The following is a 23,193-nucleotide window of genomic DNA, read 5'->3' on the forward strand; positions in this document are numbered from 1 at the left end:
GAATAAATTCAGATGTTAAGTGCACACACACAAATACTTTGTGCATTTTGAGTTTTCCTCTTGCATTGGCCTGGAACTTGTCAGAGAAGAGGCAGCCACAGATTTCACTGTGGTTAATTAATGTATGGATGCTCTACTATTGTTCACTGCAAAACAAACATCAGAGGGCAGAACATCCTACGACTGGCTCACAAAGATTAATTCTGCAACAGCTTCATTATCACACAATTTACTGAGTAGTCTTTAAACCAAATGTCTCAAGAGAACGTTTAAAAAATCAGTTTTACCAGAAAATTGGCATGTAAGATGTTTATGATTTTATTTGGGTCATGACATTTTATTTCTGTAGTACTTTGTACATAAAGAGGACCATTCTGATAGAATAGTGTTTTCAAGAGAAAAGGAGAAAACCTGGTTTCCTGCACATTAATGTCTTGTTGATCATCCTAAAACAACACTTCAAACATTCTCTCCCCTTGCTGGAAAACAGACAAGGGCCTCTACCACTTATTTGACTGAACACAAATCAGCACCCCTATATCCAAAGATGTGAAACATTTTGGCCCCAGACGTCTAACAGACATTTATTGTTCAGGCTCTTCTTGCATAAATCCTTTCCCCTAGTCCCTCCCCAACCATGGATGTGCAGACATTCCTGCCCTGGCGTCGATGATCAGGCCATGCCCCTCTCCTGAAATGCCTCCTCCTCTCTCTGCTCTGCCACCTGCTCTTTTCAACTTTACTACCCATGAAGACAGGAAAAAGGAAAAGGATAAGCACCAAGGTAACCAGAAGGACATTTCCTGAAGCCTTAATACAAGAACAGGAAAAACTAGATACAACCAAGATGTCACCAAAATGATATTCTAGCTTTACACTTATGGACCTGAAGTTTAGAATATAATTTAATGTTATGAGAAAAAACTGTCTACCTTATGATATACAAATATAATCTCATTTTCATAAACATAATATATGTTTGTATTGAGTACACGTACAAAAATTCTGGAGAATAAACAAAAACGTGATCTCTAGGTAAAATTAGCAGTGACCTTCTTCTTTTTGCTTTTTATTGTACTTTCTCATTTGTATGTAATATATTACTTTTGCAAAAAAAGAAAAATGCATTTTTTTTAAAGGATAGAGAGGTAACAGGAAAATTGTGCAATAGTTCACTTTGCATCTCAGTTTCAATACCTGAACAAAATTGAAGGGATAAAAATGACAGTCTGCTTCTGGTCTGAATCAAAACAAAATGGCTACATTTCCATGGATCTGACTTTTCAAGTTCACAGATCCTATACATAAAGGAACCACTTTTATACCAGAAAATAGACTTCAACTGAGATGATTAGCACCCACAAGAATGTGCTTCCTGCATGTGCCAATTAAAGATACAACCTCACTAGTTCAAAGGTGTTAATAGCTAAAATTAGTAACTCTAGATTTTGTTTCCAAAGCAATCATTTAAAGAGTTGCATTTGCTTTGTGCAGTTCTTCTTAAGAGAAAATAAAAGCAAAAGTGTCATGTGATGGAAGCTCCATGAGAGCAAGGTACATGCTCAGGTGACTCAAGAAAATGCCTTCCCTGCTCTGTGGAGTGTCTGCACAAAATAGGTGCTTAATAGTTACTTGTGAAATAAGTGTACAAACACATTTACTTCATGCTTCAGAATCTTAATTAGCAAAATAAGGATGACATAAATAGAAAGGATGTGATATGCAATACACACTAATGTGGGGAAAATTTTAAAAGTCACAATCATGCCAAAGACTCTATAAATATATATTCAAGACATGCAGTGTGGCATGCTTACTGAAAAAATATATATTGGAGGAATTCAGAAATATCACATCACTAAGTAAACTGAAAATTCTATTACATATTTACTATTCAAAGCTTTTTAAAAATATATATACATATATTTTATTGAGATTGTTCACATACCATACAATTATCCAAAGATCCAAAGTGTACAATCAATTGCCCATGGTACCACCATACAACTGTGCATCCATCACAATTAATCTTTTTTTTTTTCAAGTTTTAGAATATCTTCACTACTCCAGAAAAGAAATAAAGACAAAAAAAAAAAAGGAAACTCAATCCTCCCATACCCCTAACCACCCCCCTCCATTACTGATTCATAGTATTGGTATAGTGCATTTGTTACTGTTGATGAAAGTGTTAAAATACTATTAACTGTAGTATATAGTTTGCAATAGGTATATATTTTTTTCCTATATGCTTCTAGTTATAGTGTCATACATTTGTTCTGGTTCACAAGAGAGATTTCTAGTATTCGTACAGTTAATCAAAAACATTGTCTGCCATAAGATTCACTGTTTTATACATTCCCATCTTTTAACCTCCAACTTTCCTTCTGGTGACATACGTGACTCTGAGCTTACCCTTTCCACCATGTTCACACACCATTCAGCACTGTTAGTTATTCTCACAACATGCTACCATCACCTCTGTTCATCTCTAAACGTTTAAGTTCACCCTAGTTGAACATTCTGCTCATAATAAGCAACCGCTCCCCATTCTTTATATACCCTGGTAACTTGTATTTCATGTCTATGAGTTTACATATTATAATTAGTTCATATCAGTGAGACCCTGCAATATTTGTCCTTACGTGTCTGTCTTATTTCACTCAATATAGTGCCCTCAAGGTTTCTTCATCTCCCTATTTTTTTAAGATGGTTTTGTTCACACACATACATTCTTCCTAAGTAACAACTGATGGTTCCCTGTATAGTCATGTATTTATGTATTCACCACCATCACCACTATCTATATAAGGACATCTCCATTTCTTCTAGAAAGAAGGAGGAAGAGTCAAAGAAGCTAGAGACAAAAGAAAAAGAAAAAGAAAAACAAAAGAGAGAGAGAAAGAAAACATGACAGACAGGAAGCAACAAAAGGAAAGACAGCATTAAACTAAAAGAGAATAAAAAGTCAGACATCACCACCAATGCCAAGAGTCCCATACCCTTCCCCTATGTCCCCCCCCCCAATGCATTTAGCTTTGGTATATTGCCCTTGCTATATCAAAGGAAGCATAATACAATGTTTCTGCCAACCACAGTCTCCAGTTTGCAGTGACTCCATTCCTCCCCCAATCCCACCCTATTTTTAACACCTTGCAATGTTGACATTCACCTGTTCTCCCTCATGTAAAAACATATTTGTACCTTTTATCACAATCGTTGAGCACCCTAGGTTTCACCAAGTTATACAGTCCCAGTCTCTATCTTTCCTCTTTCCTTCGGGTATCCCACATGCTCCTAACCTTCCTCTTTCAACCATACTCACAGCCATCTTTGTTCAGTGTACTTACATTGCTGTGCTACTCTCTCCCAACATTGTGTTCCAAACCTCTCACTCCCGTCTTCCTTTCGGTCTGTAATGCTCCCTTTAGTGTTTCCTGTAAAGCAGGTATCTTGTTCACAAACTCAGTCATTGTCTGTTTGTCAGAGAATATTTTAAGCTCTTCCTCATATCTGAAGGACAGTTTTGCCGGATATAGGATTCTTGGTTGGTGGTTTTTCTCTTTCAGTATTTTAAATATATCACCCCACTTCCTTCTCGCCTCCATGGTTTCTATTGAGAAATCCACACATAGTCTTATCAAGCTTCCTTTGTATGTGGTGGATCGTTTCTCTCTTGCTGCTTTCAGGATTCTCTCTTTATCTTTGATGTTTGATAATCTGATTATTGAGTGTCTTGGCAGAGGCCTACTCAGATCTATTCTGTTTGGGGTACACTGTGCTTTTTGGATCCATAATTTTATGTCTTTCATAAGAGATGGGAAATTTTCATTGATTATTTCCTCTATTATTGCTTCTGCCCCTTTTCCCTTCTCTTCTCCTTTTGGGACACCCATGACACATACATTCCTGTGTTTTGTGTTGTCATTCAATTTCCAGAGATGTTGCTTATATTTTCCATTCTTTTCTCTATTGGTTCTTTTGTGTGTAGGCTTTCAGGTATCTTGTTCTCCAGTTCCTGAGTGTTTTCTTCTGCCTCTTGAGATCTGCTGTTTTATGTCTCCATTGCGTCTTTCATCTCTTGTGTTGTGCCTTTCATTTCCATAGATTCTGCCAGTTGTTTTTTCAAATTTTCAATTTCTACCTTATGTATGCCCAATGTTTTCATTATATGCTTCATCTCTTTTGCCATATCTTCCCTAAACTTTTTGAATTGATTTAGCATTAGTTTTTTAAATTCCTGTATCTCAGTTGATGTGTAAGTTTGTTCCTTTGGGCCATAACTTTGTTTTTCTAAGTGTAGGTTGTAGTTTTCTGTTGTCTAGGCATCTGGTTTCCTTGGTTACCCCAATTCAGGTTTTCCCAGACCAGAATGGACTCAGGTCTCAGAAGGAGGAAATATTCAGTATCTGGTTTCCTTGAGGGTGTGTCTGAGAAGATCGAGACACCCTTTGAGGCCTCAAGCCACTGTGCTTTTCCGCCCAGCAGGTGGCACCTGTCAGCCTGTCACTACAGAGGTGTAAGAAGTGTGGCCTGTGGCTGTTTTTCCCCAGGCCCTGGTGTCTGGTTCCGAATGGAAGGCAGATAGTAGAGCTGGGCCCCACCTCTTTCCTCTTAGGGAAGATACACCCCCTGGGGAGAGGTCATTAGCATTTGAATAGTCTCTCTGACTCTGCTATCTCCACCCTTGTCTGGGTCAGAGTGCCTGGAAATGAAAATGGCTGAGGCTTTCTCCACTGAGCCGAAAAAGAGTCAGAAAACCCCCTTTCAGGGCCAGTCTGTGGCCACCCTCAGTTTCACCTGTCTGCCAAAGATGGCACTTGGTCCTCTGGGCTCCCCCTCCCTCCCAGAGAGGTCCTCTGGCTCTCCAAGGTCAGTCATCACCAAAAGCCTCTGTCTGCTTGTTGGGGATTCATGGCTTATATTGAGCAGTCCACATTTGTTAATGAAAACCCCAGTTGGAGCTCAGCTGAGCTATATTTTCTTGCTCAGAGAGTGCTGCTCTCTATCACAGCGAGGCTTTACTGTTTGGGCTGCCAAGGCAGGGAAGGATCTCCCAGCTTGGATCCACAGTTCTCACTTACAGATTTTATGCTGCAATCTCAGGCATTCCTCCCAATTCAGTTTGGTGTATGATGTGTGGACAGTCACATTTGTCCCCCAGCAGTTATTCCAGATTATTTAGTTGTTCCTGGTTGTTTATTAGTTGTTCCAGGGGGACTAATTAGCTTCCTCTCCTCTCTATGCTGCCATCTTCTTCCCCTCAAAGACTCTTTTAATGGTCTTCTACTGTTTGTTCTGTAAGTACAGACTTTGGCATAAATTAAAGGTTGATACCTCAGCATGATTGCCAATAAGAGAATAATACCCTATTTAGAGGGTAATAAGTACCCTATTTAGAGTCTGAGTAAAACATTTTTTACTCATTCTTCATATTATTTTCTAATACCAATATCCAACAGAAGAGAAAATATGTCAGCAAAGATTCAAATATCTCTAGAAAATCAAGTAGCTAGTTTTTAGGTACTGATATACCATCAATGTATGAAGACATGGATGTGACTTGTTATTAGAGAGAAGCTTTATTGCTTTTCTCCCTTAAAAATACAAAAAAGATAAGTGAAATTAAATTAATGAAAAAAGAATAAAAACATGTCTTAATACATCCTTTGTCAAAAGACTGATTATATTAGTGGTTTGAAGATCTCACGTACTACTTTTCTTCAAGTTAATTGCAGTACCTCTTTTGGACCTTGAAACTTAAAAAATACTGGAGCACTCAGAATTATTCCTGTCAGTTTACAAGTTAAATTCAAATCGATAAGCAGTAAGTTTGATTTACAATTGCTTCAAAATGAGAGAGAGGTAGTGTTCTATACATCACAACCTAAAAAAAGAATACTAACCACCCTTCACAGACAAAGAAAGTGCTATGGAATCACCTTTATTAGGATATTCATATTACTTAGCATTTCCATGCAAAAAATGGGAGTGGATTTTCTCTAATTCCCTGTATTCAGCTTGTGTACTGTGGCAAATCTGTGCATCAGATGCATGTCAAATCTGTGCATCTGGGTTCAGACAAGGTAGTCCTGAGGTGTGCAGAGAGCCACTGCTCTATGGTTACCAAATGCTTGCTCTCTTCCTATAAACCAGCAGTTATCTCTTAAAAACCATTAAGAATATTATAAAAATAATACATTCTCATGATAAAAATCCCAAACAGTTCTGAAGGGTAAAAAGTAAGATTCCCTCCTAATTCTCAACCCTTAGAGCTTGACAAGAATGTCCTTCGAAAATTTTCCTTTATCAGTACACAAAGTCCTACCTCATTTTTAATAACGAATAATAGCATTTTAGTGTGTGTGTGTGTGTGTGTGTGTGTGTGTGTGTGTATGCCAACATTTAATAAACAATTTCCCTATTGGTGCATATTTAGGTTCTTTCCAGGTTTTTAAAATTGTTATTACTAATTATACTGATGAACATTATTATAGACTATGTTTTGTACTCTCTTGCAATATATCTGTAATATAGATTCTTAGAAGTGGAATTGCTAAGTAAAAACATTTGTGAATATTAATTTTTATACGTATTGCCAAATGTTCTGCAAAGTTGTTGCAACCAATGATCAATCTCACCAATGCTGTGGGAAAGTTCTGTTTCCCTCTCCCCCTTAACATCTTTTTTTCATCTTGTAGGCAAAAGATACAATCTTATTATTTAGCTGATTAATAAATTTACCTTGCTTTGAATATGAGTGAGGTTGTGAATTTTTTCATCTATTTATGGTCATTAGAATTTCCTTTTTTTGACATGAATTGCCTTTTCATTTATTTAGTGGTTGCCCCACAATGAACAATCTCAAAAGCTGGATGAGGTTCTACGTAATTTCTCTATTACCATCTTTCCTGTGCCACTCAAACACATCAAAACACAAATAAATGTAGTGGTATTATCACAGAGATAACCCTGAATCTTCCCTAATTCACTGTTTTGTTAAAAATAAAGAAAAAACAAACATTGGTTCTTTATTATTAGCGAAAGATTTCTAATGACATATTTCACAAGTGATCCCAATCTTGTATCCAGATTAGTTTAACAAATAAATTATATTATCTATGACAGTACCAAACACAAATAACTTTTATTTTTAAATAATTCTATTTAAGGCTGCAAAACTATTTTTAAATACCACTTTTTTCTAATACTTAAAAAGTTACAATAGTTTTGTTTAGAAATAGGAATTATCCAATTAATTAACTTTAGAAACACACAAGTTCAATCATTATAATTAGGCTAACTTAATTTGGAAAAAACAGATTTAAAACCAATGTTTAATGACTAAAATATTTCAAAACAATGGTTGCCTTTGAGGCAAAACTACAGGGCCAGAAAAGTTGTTTTTAAGCAAGTTCTCAAGCAAGTATGTTAAACATTAAATACACAGCTCAATTATAGGGTGGAACCAGGAATTTAAAAGTGGAAAGGGTATCTATGCAATGGCAGATTCTTTAAAGATTGAAATAGACTTTATAATGTATTTTACAAAAATTTACAAACCCACACATCAATATACAACTGCAATTGAAATAACAGCAGGACAAATTCTGTGTTACAAAGCCAGGATTACAAAACACACTATAAACATATGAACTTACCCACAGCAAAAACCAAGGTGTCTTACCTCTGTGGCCAGGCTCTGGCTCGCACCATTGTCAAGAAGAAACTTGACAACTTCCAGGTGGTTTTCTTGGGCTGCCATATACAATGGCGTGAAACCATTCTGCAAAATAAGCAACAAAATGTTTGCTTTCAAGGGCTAATCTGTTTTTCCACTGTACTGATGATATACATTACAAGAAATGCTCACATAAAATAATTTTAATAATACTTTCAAATAAATATTCATATATATTAGAAAACCTGTATGCCATAACATTTGCACAATTCATAATTATAGTTCACAGTTACACTTCATAAATCCATAGTTTAAGTACAATTCATAATAATTTAACTGCAATTCATTCAAATGTATCTGTGTTAGATAAATAAGTACATTCATTTAATCATCAACAATACCTACCATGAGTAAAGGATTGTACTAAGTGCTATGGGAGATAAGAAGAAGAATACATTTGGTAATTGTAGTTCCCAAGAATTATTTATTTTAAATAAAAGTAGTAATTTTTGCACATAAGAGTAAGCATCTGAAATGGCTCCTATTTTGGAAGGAATTTTTATTAATTTCAAGTAGCTTCAAACTTACCACAGATGGGGTCACTTAGAGCAAAGATAGGAACACCAATTTATAAAATGAGATAGTTCAAATGAAAGTGGAATCTGATTAGACAAATAGTCTGTTTCTTGTAAGTTTCCTTCCCTTCCATTTTCGACAAAGGCATACTTTTGTATGCTTGTCTAAAATTTCCTTACACTGTCAAATAACTTGGACTTAAGCAAATGAATATACACATTATATCTTAACCTTCGTATTAAACATATGTTGCCTTTGTATGTTTGTTCTCTGGGACAATGGATTTCACACATTTTATATTGGGTGAGGAAATCAGTTTGGGTGGGTATGAGTCATGACCAGAATTTTACAAAAACTGGTATTTTCTGTTAAATTCTGTAGTTTCATTTTTGCAAAAAATTTTTCATTTATCCTTTGTTTTATTTATAAATATATAAATGCATACTGGGTCTTAATCAACAAAGATTTAAAAAACACAGCTTAGGTAAATAATTTTTAATTAATCAAATACCAAGACATTAATTTTTGCTTTCATGAATTAATTAAACACATGCCATGCTGCTGTTTGACTCTGCTATTAACTATGTCGCAGAGGGACTTATGATCAGGGATCAGATCTCTTACTTACTATTCCTAACAGAGCTCTGCAAGATATATTAGGTGATGACAAAAAGAAATAAAAATGATTATATAAAACATCTTTCTCAATATTTTATAGATTGCATGCAGAATTATGTTTTGCTTTCAATCTGTGCTGATGTGATTTTTGGTTGTGTAAAAGCTATGGCTAAAATTACCTACAAATACTGTAATATTAAAAAAATCTTATTGTGTGATATAAAAATAAACTATAATAAATTCTATGAGTACATTTTTCAGAATGGGCTTCCATTCAACTTGATGAGTGTTCCAGAAATCTTGCTGTATAGATTATAAAATTTCAAAGAATATAATTAAATATGCTCTAAAGTAAAATGTTACCAAATATTCAAACTCTTGTGATTCAAAAGGTTTAGGTTCATCACTGTAAATATTAATTACTATATGATAACCTTACTTATTCATCAAGTCAGCTGTCTGGTAACTTCACTTATTTGGCATTTAGCTGAGAATTTGAAAGTAAGTTAAAAATGTCCTTGAGCAGATAAAAGTGGTGCAACATAAATTCCCCAAACACTTGATTCACCAGCGGGTTTTTCTGTTTTACTACTTTACATACAGTCTTAAGAAGCCAGGTTATCTGGTTTCCAAGCTCAATATTATAAGCATAAAATTAGAAGAGACGGAATATTACAAACAGTTTTCCCAATTCTTAGCTTCCTCCTTTTAAATTGTCTCCCTAGTAACATCAGTGAAACACACACATACACAGAAAGAGAAAGAGTGTGTGTATGTGTGTGTATGTGAATGTGTCACAATTCCCAGAGCTGTGAGGGGAACTGGAAGGTAGTTTACAATTATTCTCATCCTATTGTTGACTATTTTTTCATTTTCTTATTAGTCCAAAAAGAAAGAATGTTTAGTCTTTGGTTGACTTAAATTTCCTTATATAACAAAGAAAATCAGGGGAAAAAACAACAAAAAAGTGAAAACTACTGTGGATTTTCTCATGGCTAGCTTAACCACTGAGTGCTGTCTTGGAAAGCTAAAATTTCCGGAGTGAAGGCTCCGATTTTTAGGAATAAAGTTCTTCCAAGAAAATTCCAAAATGGGTCTAGTTTTTTCAAGCATAAATATCAACCCAATAATTTATACCAGTGTGTTCTGGTATACATCAGGTTGAAGATCTGCTGTGGTTCAAGATCACCTAAGAAACACTGGTCTTCCCTCACACCTGCCTTCTAGTCCAATGAATGCCCATTATTCTTGTGTTTGTCTTACAGAACTAACTACTTCATGACCCATGAAGACAATCCAAAGTCAGACACTGAGGTTTAAGTGGATGCCATTCTTAAAGAACCAGAACATCCAAAGAGTGATTCTTGAAAAGCAAATCTTCAAAATAATTTCATAACACCCTCTTTATGATGACAGAAAGTCAGAGTTGTAGAAATGGAATTACTCAGAAATTATCTGTGGACAACAGCAACTGCAAGCAATCATGTATTTAACTGTTTTCCACAACAGCTTTCCCCTTCCTTTTAAGTGCTTCCCATCATATGCTACTGCAATTACCTGAAAGTGGGCCATTTTCTGACTAGACCTTTTTCATATATTTTATTTAATCTATATGTAATTCACATACCATAAAATTCAACATTTTAAGTATACAATTCACTGGTGTGCCAGTTTGGATGTATTATGTCCCCCAAAACGCCATTATCTTTGATGCAATCTTGCAGGAACAGATGTATTAGTGTTGATTAAGTTGGAACCTATTGGTTCAGGGTTTCCATGGATATATGACTCAATTAACTCTGGGAGAGACCTTTCATTGGATTATTTTGATGGAGGCGTTGCCCCACCCATTCAGGGTGGGTCTTTATTAGATCACTGGATTACTTTAAAAAGAGCCACACAGGCCCAGATGCAGAGCAGCTGTGAGTGACATTTTAGAGAGCAACTGAGAGTGACATTTTGAAGAAGAGCTGCAGCTAAGAGAGGACAAAACGCCCCAAGAGCAACATTTTGGAGAATGCCATTTTGAAACGCAACCTGAGAGCAAGCAGATGCCAACCATGTGACTTCTGAGCTAACAGAGGTTTTCTGGATGCCACTGGCCATCCTTCAGTGAAGGTAACCTATTGTAGATGCCTTACCTTGGACACTTTATGGCCTTAAGACTGTAACTTTGTAACCAAATAAACCACCTTTATAAAAGCAAATCCAATTTCTGGTGTTTTGCAAAACAGCAGCATTAGCAAACCGGAACAAGTAGGTTTTAGTATATTCACAAGGTTGTGCAACCATCACAAGTATCTAATTCCAGAACACTTTCATTACCCCAAAAAGAAATCTATCCACTAGTAGTCACTCTCACTTCTCCACTCCCCACAGTCCCTGTCAACCACAAATCTGCTTTCTTTCTCTATGGATTTGCCTATTTTTGACATTTCACATAAATGGAATCGTACATTATGTGGCCTTCAACGTTCTCATTCTAGTACTGCTTGTCCATAATGATGAAATGTTGTTTTTGGTTGTTTTGGTTTTCATAACAGAAATTTCAATTTTATAGTAGGCATTTGGGGTATGTGTATGCATTTGTGTGTGTGTGTATATATTTTGTTTTGCTTTGGTTTTGGTTAACCAGTATCTACATCCATTTCTTCCTTTGGCAATATCACTCCTATTTCCTTTGGAGGGATTACCTCTTCTCTGTGGCTTAGGTCGGACTTACATTGGTTGGACTTTGAATCAAATTGGCCTGAGTTTCTTTAACCACCTGGGCAGGACATCTGCTTGCTCCATCAGGTATACTCTCTATCCTTCTCAACACTGTTTCCTGTTCAACACCAACTCCCCACCCTTGGTTGGTCTGTAGGAACCATATCAAAGGGCAGCCTTACCCTCTGGCTTCTGGCTAGGTTCTCCCTCTCCCCATTCCAAATATCTGGTTTCCAGAACCTTCTAAAAGCTTGTTCAGCCTTCCATTTTATTCTACATGTTCTATCTAATTCCAATAAATTCCCTTTTTTGCTCAAGTTAGTTTCTATTGCTTTAATCCAAGTAACCACAAACCAATACAAATTTCATCTATCAAGAAAGGATCAATAAGGCATGAAAATGCAAGATTACTATTTCATTATGATTGTAGGGAAGAAAATTATAAGTACTCATTGGAAAGAGTGAATAAAAATATTACAATACTGTCCAAGGTTTAAGTTTTAAGGCACAAAAAGGTTTAAGGCACCAGTAATTCAATGTGTTGTCACTGGACAACCCACAGCTATAATGATTTTCCTTGAAATAGCATCTGGATTGGGAGAATGGTCAGGTTTCAGAAAGAGTGTTATTTTTCCCTTAAAAGAAAATAACACGCCACTGTTTTTATACTCATTTCCTAATTTAGGAAATTTCCAAAACAAAGAGTCAGCCAGAAAGGAACATATGGTTGCCCAATTTATATTTTCTTTTCTGAAGCAACAATAGACTCAATTCTCAAAAGCCAGAGCAGCTCAAAATTGAGTGAATATTTTATTTGATGTCTGGTTTTATCCAATATCTTCAATACCTCTGGCTCTGAGCATTTACAGTGGTATCATTATAAACATGCAAATCAGACTTATAATTTTGTAGATAGTACTGAGGCACATTGCATAAAACTTCTCTAAATTAAATTAAGAAGTCCTCCTGTAATTTCATTTCATCCATGAATGTCCAGTGTCTTATAGCCAGTCTTTATTGTCATAAAATACTGTTTTAATTTAGATGCTAAAGGCCTGGTGATGGATTTGCACCGATTTATATATGACCCTGATTTTTGTGAAGGTCAGTTCGAGTAGAGATGTGTCAGATCACTGTTAGAGAGGTTCTATATCTGGACCATACCCATCTGCCTGACTTCAACAGGAGCTGAAGTCTCCACCAAAGGGGACATGAGAATATACAGGTAAGACAGAAGGAGGCACTGGTTTAGGTAAAGGGTCTTGCCTTTGTTACCACCACCATAAAAACCTGTCCATTTAGAATACTTTGATAGCTAAAAAAAAATATTATTTGAAACAGACATGGCTTCTTTATAAATAGAGTTGTGCTTTACATTTATAGAAAAAGACAGAGAAGGAGAAAGAGTGTGGGGGGGTGTATCATTGGACTTGGCAGTTTGAGATTTTCAGTAGCAAACATTGTTAACCATTGTTGCTGTATGTAGGACAAAGTATTGAAGACTTAATGGTAGAACTATTTTGTAATGACAATTTCTTCAACTCAATTTTTATCAGGGTAGGTTTAAATGATTACTGGAATGTTATGTTAAATAATGTAACAAAGAGTTAACTACTTTGTTAAGAACCAAGGATGAAGGCAGTAACAAAACTTAGTTTAAAATAAAACCTACACATTCCTACCCTCAGTGTGTTCTGGTTTATTAGATCAGAACTAGTGTCATTTTTGTTTTCAAGATAAGAAGGATTCTTATTTCAAGAGGAGGGTGAGGGGCTCTCTTTACACTATTTCTTGTCGGCTGTTAAATATTGTCTAGAGGCTAAAAGTGTCCTTGAATATTCATACTCCTATGATGTTTTATGGGCTGCCATCTAAATGGAGTTCAATCTCACTTCATGGTTAATACTGCCTGTTGTTCTTTATAAAAGTTCCTGTTTGAAGAGTTCCTTCAGGGAATCATCGAGGAAAGTCCCTTCTGCTGCTTAGTCATCTCATTACTATTCCGTCCACAGAACCGTGCAGCTCAGAAGGCATCTGAGGGCAGGTCTCCAGATGAAGGGGAAATGTTTCGCTGTTCTCTGTGTGCCATGGCATTTCAAGCACAGCTGCAATGCAAGCCATGGAATTTCACAGCCTATGTTCTCCCTCATTTCATCATCTGTATGGAATGTGAATAAACTGAAATCAAAATTGGGAAGGATTTTATTTCGAATGCAGCTTTTCCTAGAGATTGCAGAAAAGATTTAAAACCTTGACTGCTGCCAGCATTGGTTAGGAAGGTGTGTAATGTTTAAAAGAGGTTTATTTTTCTTCCCTTGGGGAAAAATGGATTAAATTGTTTCCCTACTATCTTAGAACCTAAATCTGGCTAAAATACTCAGTTTAAATACTTGACACTTCTATTTTAATTAGCTGGTCTGTACCTCTCTCCAAATAATATACTTGTCAATGTTCAACTTTTTATAGTACATTTCAGCATTATTAGTCCAAGTAAATGCTCACAGGGCCAAAAATGACACTGACAATGTAACAAAGGTCCTACCACAAAGAACTGGAAAGAAATTAGACCAAATACATAAGAAATTCTCTGCAGGTCCTTTTCCATGGTTTTTAGTGCCTCAGAGCCATCATTCCTATGGCTGAAGGATATAGGAGAGGAAGTCACTGCAATTCTTTAGACCTATAAATACAGGAGGTTCACGACTGATGGTTAGGTTCATGTGTCAACTTGGCCAAGTGATGGTGCCCAGTTGTCTGTTCAGGCAAGGACTGGCCTGGCTGTTGCTGCAAGGACATTTCATGGCTGGTTAAAGTAGGCTGGTTTATTAAATCATCAGTTGGTTGCATCTGTGGCTGATTACATCTACATTCAACTAAGGGAGCATCTTCTCCAATGAGTGAATCTAGTCAGTTGAAGACTTTTAAGGGAGAAGAGAGGACTTTCATTTTTTCTTCAGCCAGCCAGCCTCTCCCAGGGAGTTCACTGAAGACCTTCATCAGAATTGCCAGCTCACGGCCTGCCCTACAGAATTTGGACTTGTGCATCCTGCCCTATAAATTGTGGACCTGTGCATCCCTACAGTTGTGTGAGACACTTTTATAAAATCTCATATTTATAGATATCTCCTGTTGGTTCTTTTTCCCTAGAGAACCCTAATACAGTGATATCCAAAGTAAGTACTTGAAAAGGCTGATTAAATCAAATGTCTTTAAAGTGGAGATCAAAAATCCATAATAAATAAGAAAAATTTTAATTGACACTTTATCTTCAAAGATAAAACCAGAAATTGCAAAACTAAGTTTATATGATCTAACAAAATGTAGGTTATGTAGTCATGTTCTAGTCTTAGAATGAACAAAGGACTAAAGAAAGTGTGATTTTTATAGAGAAAAATATAATTTTTTCTGCAAAATTATATGATATATAGTAGGACCTCTTTTTACATGAACTCAACTCACCCTGATTCAGGTATACCTGATTGGCAATTGCAAAAAATAAAGGCAGGGGGAGAATTAAAATTTTAAAAAATTATTTCTATGATGAATTTGATTTACTTATTGTTACTGGAGTTTTTATTTGCCTTATTTATAAAAATAATGTGTGCTAGATGAGTCCAAATAAGAAATACTTGTTAAGCAATGGGCTTTGCTATTATGTACGCCCTGTATAGAGCCAGGGAACGTGACAGTGGCTGAGGGGTGAATGGGCCAGAACACTGACCCAGCCAGGGTCTCCAGGCAGCACCAACCCCAAGGCTGATGTCACGCGCCTTCCGGCCTTCCTTTGGCTGCGCCAATTTTTTTACTCTGGGGGAGGGACAGAGAGCCCTTGGGGCAGTGCAGGCTGCTGGGATGCACATGCACAAGAGAGAATTAAAATTTTAAGAACTTATTTCTGTGATTAATTTTGTTTACTTATTGTTACTTGAGTGTTTATTTGCCTTATTTATTAAAAAAATGTGTGATAGGCATGTTCATATAAGAAATACTTATTAAATAATGGGGCTCACTATTATGCATGATTTTCAACTTACCTGAAGGGTCTTCTAATGTACTTGTTGAGTAAATGAGGTCCTACTGTACTGACATCCTTCGGTTCACTTTTGACTTTCACAACATGATCAAAAAGCATTTTTGCAAAAAGTATTTGAAGTTTCAAAGAGTTAAACAAAGGCCCTATTTAATCTTTTTTTTTTTTTCCTTCATTTAATCTTCTGACTTTCAAATCGTTCTTATGTGAAACATTGATCAGGAAATCAACCAAATTCTTCAATGGCTGCCTGTCCTAACGCTGCCAGGAAGCCACCTACCCACAGCTTGGCTGTCCATCGGCAGTTCTCTAACGTCACTCTCCCTGCCTTCATGAAATCTTGTGTCTCTTGTAAGACTTGCAGTTTTGTTCCGTAATCAACTTGTTTGCTATCCAACACCCTGGGAGAAGACACTGATAAACAGGGATAGATTTCAGCATCCAACTAGAGGGGATGCTTGAAAAGTGGTCATTTCCTCAGTGAATAGTTTTCGTGTTATGATGATGTCTGCTCTCCTGCATGACCTCACGTCTGTGGGGACTCCAATAATGAATACTTGGATAATGAGCACCTATATGTTTAAACCAATAAAGTGAAGTGAGACTTTCAGACTTAAGGTCTATCAAAAGACAATCTATTGGTGTTTTTAGAACTTCACGCAAGACTCTGTGAGCCTAGAGGAAGACTTACAGAAAGAATTATTAGTACATATCCATTTCAAAGAATCTGGAAATTTTAAAGTTTGTGGACTTTTGAAGTTCATGCGGCTTGATTTCTTTTTTTTAATCTGTTTCAGGGAACAGCTATGATTCCTTAGTTAGTAAACAGGCATTAAGCAGTTTCTTTCCTTTTAAACTAGATGAAGCAGTGATAGATTCCAAACTTTGAAGAGCATTTCCTCATTTTAGGCATCCCTATTTCCTTTGTAGGTTAATAAATACTGGCTGGACCTGAGCTAGCGTCATAAATAAGACTCCACATTACAGATATCCCCTAAACATTTGTGTCTATAACTACCAACCATACAGTTTCTTAGGTGTATGATTTAAGAAAAATCTGTACTTCTCATATATTGCGAATGAGACCATATATTATTTTAGAAGTTTCCATGTAGATACTCTGCAATAATATAATTCTCCCTTGAATACAATTAAGTATTGTGTTATTAGAGGATCTATGAAACAAGCAAGCACCTGACCCAAAGAGTATTATTTGTAAATTACAATAACAACATTTTTTTTCAATAGAGTTGTAGGTTTACCTGAGATTGTGCATTGACATTGGCTCCGTTTGTAACCAAGACCTTTACCACTTCTGCTTGCCCAGCCAAAGATGCTATGTGCAATGCTGTATTTCCTTTCTGTAAAATGAAAAGCAAGATACATCAACACATACACCTTTCTCTCTCTGTTTCAACATTTTACAAAATATCAAATCCCCCTATGCTTAAAAGTTCTCTGAAGAGGACAAGATGACAAGTACCCTGTGGTAGTTAAGTTCATGTGTTAACTTGGCCAGGTTTTGGCACCCAGTTGTTTGGTTAAGCAAACACTGGCCTGATTGTTATTGTGAGAACATTTTGAGGACTTAAATCATCAGTAAGTTGATTTTATCTATGGCTGGTTACATCTACCGTCAATTGAGGAGACTGCCTGCAAAAATGAGAGAAGTCTCATCCAATCAGTTGAAGGCTTTAAAAGAAGTGATGAGTTCAGCAGTCAGAAGGGAAAATTTCCATCTTTACTTCAGCCAGCCAGCTTCTCCTGGGGAATTCATTGAAAACATTCATTATATTTCCCAGTTTGCGGCCTGCCCTACAGAATTTGGACTTGCCCATCTCCACAGTTGAGTTAACCAAATCCTATAATACAATCTCATAATATTTACATATTGTACATGTATATTAAATCTGTGTGTGTGTGTATTCCTGCCTGTTGTTTCCCTAGAGAATACTAACTCATACAAATTTTAGTACTGGGAGTGGTTCTTGAGAAACAGAATCTTAAGGATGAAATTTCTGAGTTGGTTCTGGGGTTTTGCAATTGGTTCTCTAATCTGATTAGATTCAAAGGCACTAATGATGCTATTTCCAAGAATCAAGATGACACTGATAGTCCATGGGGTAAGTCGGCAATAGAGATATGCAAAATATCACCACTGGATATGGCTACTCAAATACTTATAAGAGGCGAGGCTCTGGGTGAGAGTATTTTTGACACCTTAATAGAGTTTTGTGGCATTAAGAAGTATAATGATGTTGGCTGGTTGTTCCAAATATGCTGTTGTAAAAGAAAGGTATGAGCTCAAGGCTTCAAATTCCCAACTTAAGAGCCACATAAAGGACATGAAAGTTTCTATGTGTGCCTTGAAGGAAAATATTATTTTGTGTAACCGCAGACTTGAGATTTCTGAAAACCAGACACAGAGTCTCATTGTGCAAGTGGCTGAATTACAATGTACACTGAATTCCCAACCTTGCAGAGGATTTGCTGTTAAAGTGAGAGCATTGATTGGAAAGGAATAGTATCCTGAAAATTGGAATGGGGATATACAGGTTGATAATGATGGGGGTGGGGACATTGAAACCCTAGATTCTGCTGAGTCTTTGCTAGATAAACCTGTAAAGGTCTGCCCTGAAGAATCAGGCACCCAATCTCCAATCTGCCCTGAGGAATCAGCCATCCAATCTCCACCTGAAGAAATTAACTTCTGTGCCTAATAAACCTATAAGCATCTCCCCTGAAGAAACAGCCATCATACTCCTGTCTTAAGAGGTTAATCTCTTCATTTATTCATTGCATATGAAACTGCAATGGAATGCCCTGAGGTAGTTGGCTTCCAAGACATTTCTAATTATTATGAGCCACCCAAACTACCCCCTTGTTTTCTTCCAGAGCTTTTACTAGACTGAAGTCCCAACAGGTCCCAAAAGGTGAGGTACCAAATGTGACCCATGAGGAGGTGTGCTATACTCCAAAAGAACTGCATGATTTTTCCAACTTATATAGAGAGAAATCAGTGGAATATGTGTGAGAATGGATATTAAGGGTGCGGGATAATTGTGGAAGGAACATAAAATTGGATCAGGCTGAATTCATTGATACAGGCCCACGAAACGGAGATTCAGGATTCAATGTTAAAGTTAAGGAGTTAGAAAGGGCTCTCACAGTTTGGGTGTTTGGCTGAAGCACAGACAGAAAGGTGGACTACGTTGCTTGAAGTCAAAATGCCAGAACTTCCCTGGTGTAATGCAGATGAGAGGATACAAACGCTTAGAGAGAATGGAATATACCAGTGGATTTATCATGTAAGATCTGCTCACCTACTCCAGGAATGTCTGGAGGACACACCTTTCACCAGGACTTTGAGGAATAAACTTATGAGACCAACTCCACCACCCCTGAAGAGCTCTGTGGTTGCTTTTCTCTGTAGGTCAGATTTGCTGTGGAAACTGCTGTCACTGAACTTGAATGCTTAAACACAATGGAGATGATCAGATCCTGGACTGGCAGAAGCCAAATGGCACCACTTAATCACCAAAGACAAGGTGGATGTGGCTACTATAATGAACAACAGACTCAAAGCAGTAATCAAAATAGTCTGATTTGCACAGATCTATGGTTTGGCTAGTAGATCATGGAGTACAAAGCAGTACAATAGATGGGCAGTATACATCTCAGAGTGCGCCCAATGGTCTCCAGACATATTCAGTTTTGGAATGCCTAATTGGAATAGACATACTTAGCAACTGGCAGAATTCCCACATTGGTTCCCTGACTTGTTTCTCCCGTGGCCAGGATTCATGGGTCCAGGAATCAAGAGATAGAAATGGAAGTGGCACCATTGGTGATCCACTAGCAAAATTTTTGCTTCCTGCCCCTGCAACCTCAAGCTCTGCTGGTCAACAGGTCTTAGTTCCAAAAGGAGGAGCGCTTCCATCAGTAGACACAACAATGGGTCCACTGAACTGGAAGTTAAGACTGCCACCTGGCCACTTAGGGTTCCTCATGCCTCTGAATCAACAGGCAAAGAAGAGAATAACTGTACTGGCTGGGGTGAATGATCCTGACTATCAAGGGGGAACAGGACCACAATTACACAATGAAGGTAAAGAAGAGTTTGTCTGGAATATAGGAGATCCTCTAGGGCATCTCTTAGTACTACCATGCCCTGTGATTAAAGTCAATGGAAAACTGCAACAACCCAATCCAGGCAGAACTATTAATGGCCCAGAAGGAAGGTTTGGGTCTCCCCAGTAGGCAAAGAACCACGACCAGCTGAAGTGCTTGCTGATGGTAAAGGGGACATGAAATGGGTAGTGGAAGAAGGCAGTGATAAATATGAGCTTCAATCATGTGATCAGTTATAGAAATGAGGACTGTAATGGTTATGAATATTTCTTCCTTGTTTTGTAATGAGTATGTTTATATGTATACAGAAAGCAAATATCTTTGTTTTCTTCCCTATCATATCCACTTATCATATGTCATATGTTGTAATGATTTCATGTCACAGTATTTAAGTTATAGGATATCAAGTTTAAGAGGGAATATTAATCAAGAACTTGCAACCTACTCTGGAGAAGTGTGTTTCTGGTTATATGCAGGACTCTTGAGTATTGTTAGGTGAAAATATGAGTTACTACTTTTATTTAGAGATTAAGTATTGTCTAAGACAATGTGTATGGGTGTCAAGTTGACAAGGTGGGGACTGTGATGGTTAATTTCATGCATCAGCTTGGCCAGGTTATGGTGTCCAGTTGTTTGTCAAGCAAGCACTGGCCTGATTGTTACTGTAAGGACATTTCATGGACTTAGATCATTAGTAAGTTGATTGCATCTATGGCTGATTACATCCACAATCAATTGAGGAGATAACCTTCAGCAATGAGAGAAGTCTTATACAATAAGTTGAAGGCTTTAAAAGGAGAAGTGATGATGTCAGCAGTCAGAAGAGAGAATTTCCATCTCTCCTTCAACCAGCCAGCTTCTCCTGGGGAATTCATCATAAACCTTCACCAGAGTTCCCATCCTGCCCTATGGAATTTTGGACTCGCCCATCCCCACAGTTGTTTGAACCAAATCCTATTAAAAAACCTCATAATTTTACATTACACACACACACACACACCTCCTGTTGGTTCTGTTTCCCAAGAGAACCCTGACTAATAGATACCTCAGAAGAAGTTTATACTGATTCTCATATTCTCAGAGAGGGCTGAATCTTTATTGAATTTGGCCCATGATAGGTTAAAAGGAGTTAACTGTGTGATACTGACCTTTGTAGCTGCATCCACATTGGCTTCTCTCTGTAGCAGTTCAGAAACAACTTCTACGTGGCCTTCTTTGGAAGCGAGATGGAGAGCGTTCAACCCATTCTGATTAGAAAGGAAGGGAAAACTTTACTCAGCAGGTTGAAAATAGAGCAGTGAACAGTCTACCAAGAACCCTTAAGATAACAACCCACCAACTTTCATTCACTTGCATAGGAACTTGAATTAGGAATAAAAGTACTCAAAAACTAGGTGGGTTGTTCCGATATCATTACTTAGCAACTTTTAGGAATTAATTATTAAAGGATCTATGCCTACATTTCTGAATGTCCCTCAAACAAAGCAGAGAATAATGTGATAATATCAAGCTGGTAAAATTTAACAAGATAAACTGGCAAAAAAGAGAAAGTCTTGGTAGTATATAAAGAAAACTAAGTAGTTCGAAGTCTGGATTTTTAAAATTTTAATTAACAAACTAAACAACAACAAAACAACACCTACTAACCTGATTGCAAATGTTGATGTCAACTCCATTTTTTATGTAGTCGAGGGCCTTTTCTAGGTGTCCAGCTCGAGCTGCTCTTAAGTAACTTGCATTGGCATCAGACTAAAACAGGAAAGAGAGAGCACTTTGATGAAAAGGAAATTAATTTGCATTTTTATAACTACTTAGCTTTGACTCCAAACTATAAGAAAAGTAAAACTGACACTTTCTAATGAAACTATTTGATTTTTAACATGAAAATACAATGGTCTTTGTAAAGTCACCAGGAAAAGGGTAATGTTAGATCCAATTGTACAAAGTTATCCATTCTGTGATGTAACTGGTTCTGAACTGAAAGAGAATATTTCCCATATTGTATAGGCTCCTTAAATCAACATGCAATTTCCAGAGAGTAAAGAGAAATCCTATTAAATTCTTTGGTGGTTACATCATGAAGATCCCACTACTATATTGGATCAGAAATTTACATTTGTTCCATACTTTTCTGAGTATCTAACCGCCACAGTTAATTTTTCAATTCATAGCTTCACAAACACAGTTATGTTCTCACACTACTGTAACAGGAATATGCAGGCAATGATGCTCTGTCAAATTTTCCTACAGGACAGAGCCATGTGCTGGAACACAGATTATATTTGAAAAGTATTTAACAACAGATTGACAGTTGTACTCCCCACATATTTTCAAGCTGGTTAAGGCCATAGCCTGGAGAAAATCTACTAGAAACACTGTCAGGAGCAAATACATAAAAACATATTTAAAAAACAAAATATAAAACAAAACCTGAAATTTATTGGCTGAAAGCTGGCAACTCTGAACTACAGCAAAACTCTAACATCCACAATCACACAATTGAAATCTTTAACAGAAAGAAGATGGTGAAAACAAAAACACTGAGTTGGACCTTCACGATTTGTAAAGGAGTCCTGTTCAATACAATTTAATATAGAAGCAGTATAATATAGAAGCAGAACAGCCCCAAACTTCTCATCACAGTAGTTATAAATGCAATCATGCAGAGTATGGCTTTACAAAGGAAAGTGTTTTCTTTCAGCCATATGGCAAACGCCTACTTCAAGCGCCAACCCTCTCAAATGCCACCGCATCTGTGAAACCTTCCCAGAATTTTCAGACAGAGTTTAATTGCTCAGTGCTCCCAAAACATTCCTTTCATTGAGTCTCTTGGTATTGAACATATAGGATTATTGTTTTTGGTGCACCTGTCCTCCTTCCTCCCTAAAACATAAGCCCCTTAAGAACAAAGATTAAGGACAGGCAACTGGGAAGCCGCGAAGATGCAGAACTATAACTCATCCCCAGAAATGTAAATGAGACAAAGGACATTTCTTCCTGTAGAAGGGTCTCTGGTTCTGGCGACAATTCCGAGGAGAGACCACTGCCTTTGGAGTCTCCCCCACCCGTCCCACCTACTGCAGTAAATCTCCCTTGGAATAAACACTGCTTTCTCTAAATCAGGGCCTCTTAACGGCAGTCCTGGTATTTTGGTCTGAATAATTCTTTGGTGGGGAGGCTGCCCTATTTATTGTTTGATGTTTGGCAGGATCCCTGGCCTCTATCCACTAGATGCCAGTAGCACCCCTTAGTTAGGAAAATCAGAAATGTCTTCAGAATTGCCCAATGTCCTTTGGGGGCCAAAATTGCCCCAGGTGTGAACATATCTCTAAATAAATAGTAAACTAATTTATTTAAAGATTGTGGGCTCAAACACTCTTAAATCTTGGGCCTGTCTTGGTGGCTACACACCTTGACCTGCCACAAGGCGGTGACTGTAGATATAACATTC

General features: G+C 37.1%; 1 protein-coding gene across 14 annotated transcripts in view; it reads right to left on the reverse strand.

Moving 5' to 3' along the window:
- ANK3 (ankyrin 3) overlaps positions 1-23,193 on the reverse strand; it is a 516,597-nt gene that overhangs the window by 221,208 nt on the left and 272,196 nt on the right. For all 14 annotated transcript variants that reach the window (XM_037804170.1, XM_037804174.1, XM_037804175.1 and 11 more), the window contains exons 2-5: positions 21,390-21,491; positions 20,891-20,989; positions 16,874-16,972; positions 7,685-7,783 (exon numbers count right to left, since the gene is read on the reverse strand). In XM_037804170.1, coding sequence (XP_037660098.1) covers positions 7,685-7,783; positions 16,874-16,972; positions 20,891-20,989; positions 21,390-21,491 — 399 coding nt within the window. The remainder of the gene's footprint in view (positions 1-7,684; positions 7,784-16,873; positions 16,973-20,890; positions 20,990-21,389; positions 21,492-23,193) is intronic.

The sequence above is a fragment of the Choloepus didactylus genome, chromosome 15 (assembly GCF_015220235.1).
Source record: "Choloepus didactylus isolate mChoDid1 chromosome 15, mChoDid1.pri, whole genome shotgun sequence".
Classification (NCBI taxonomy): Eukaryota; Metazoa; Chordata; class Mammalia; order Pilosa; family Megalonychidae; genus Choloepus; species Choloepus didactylus.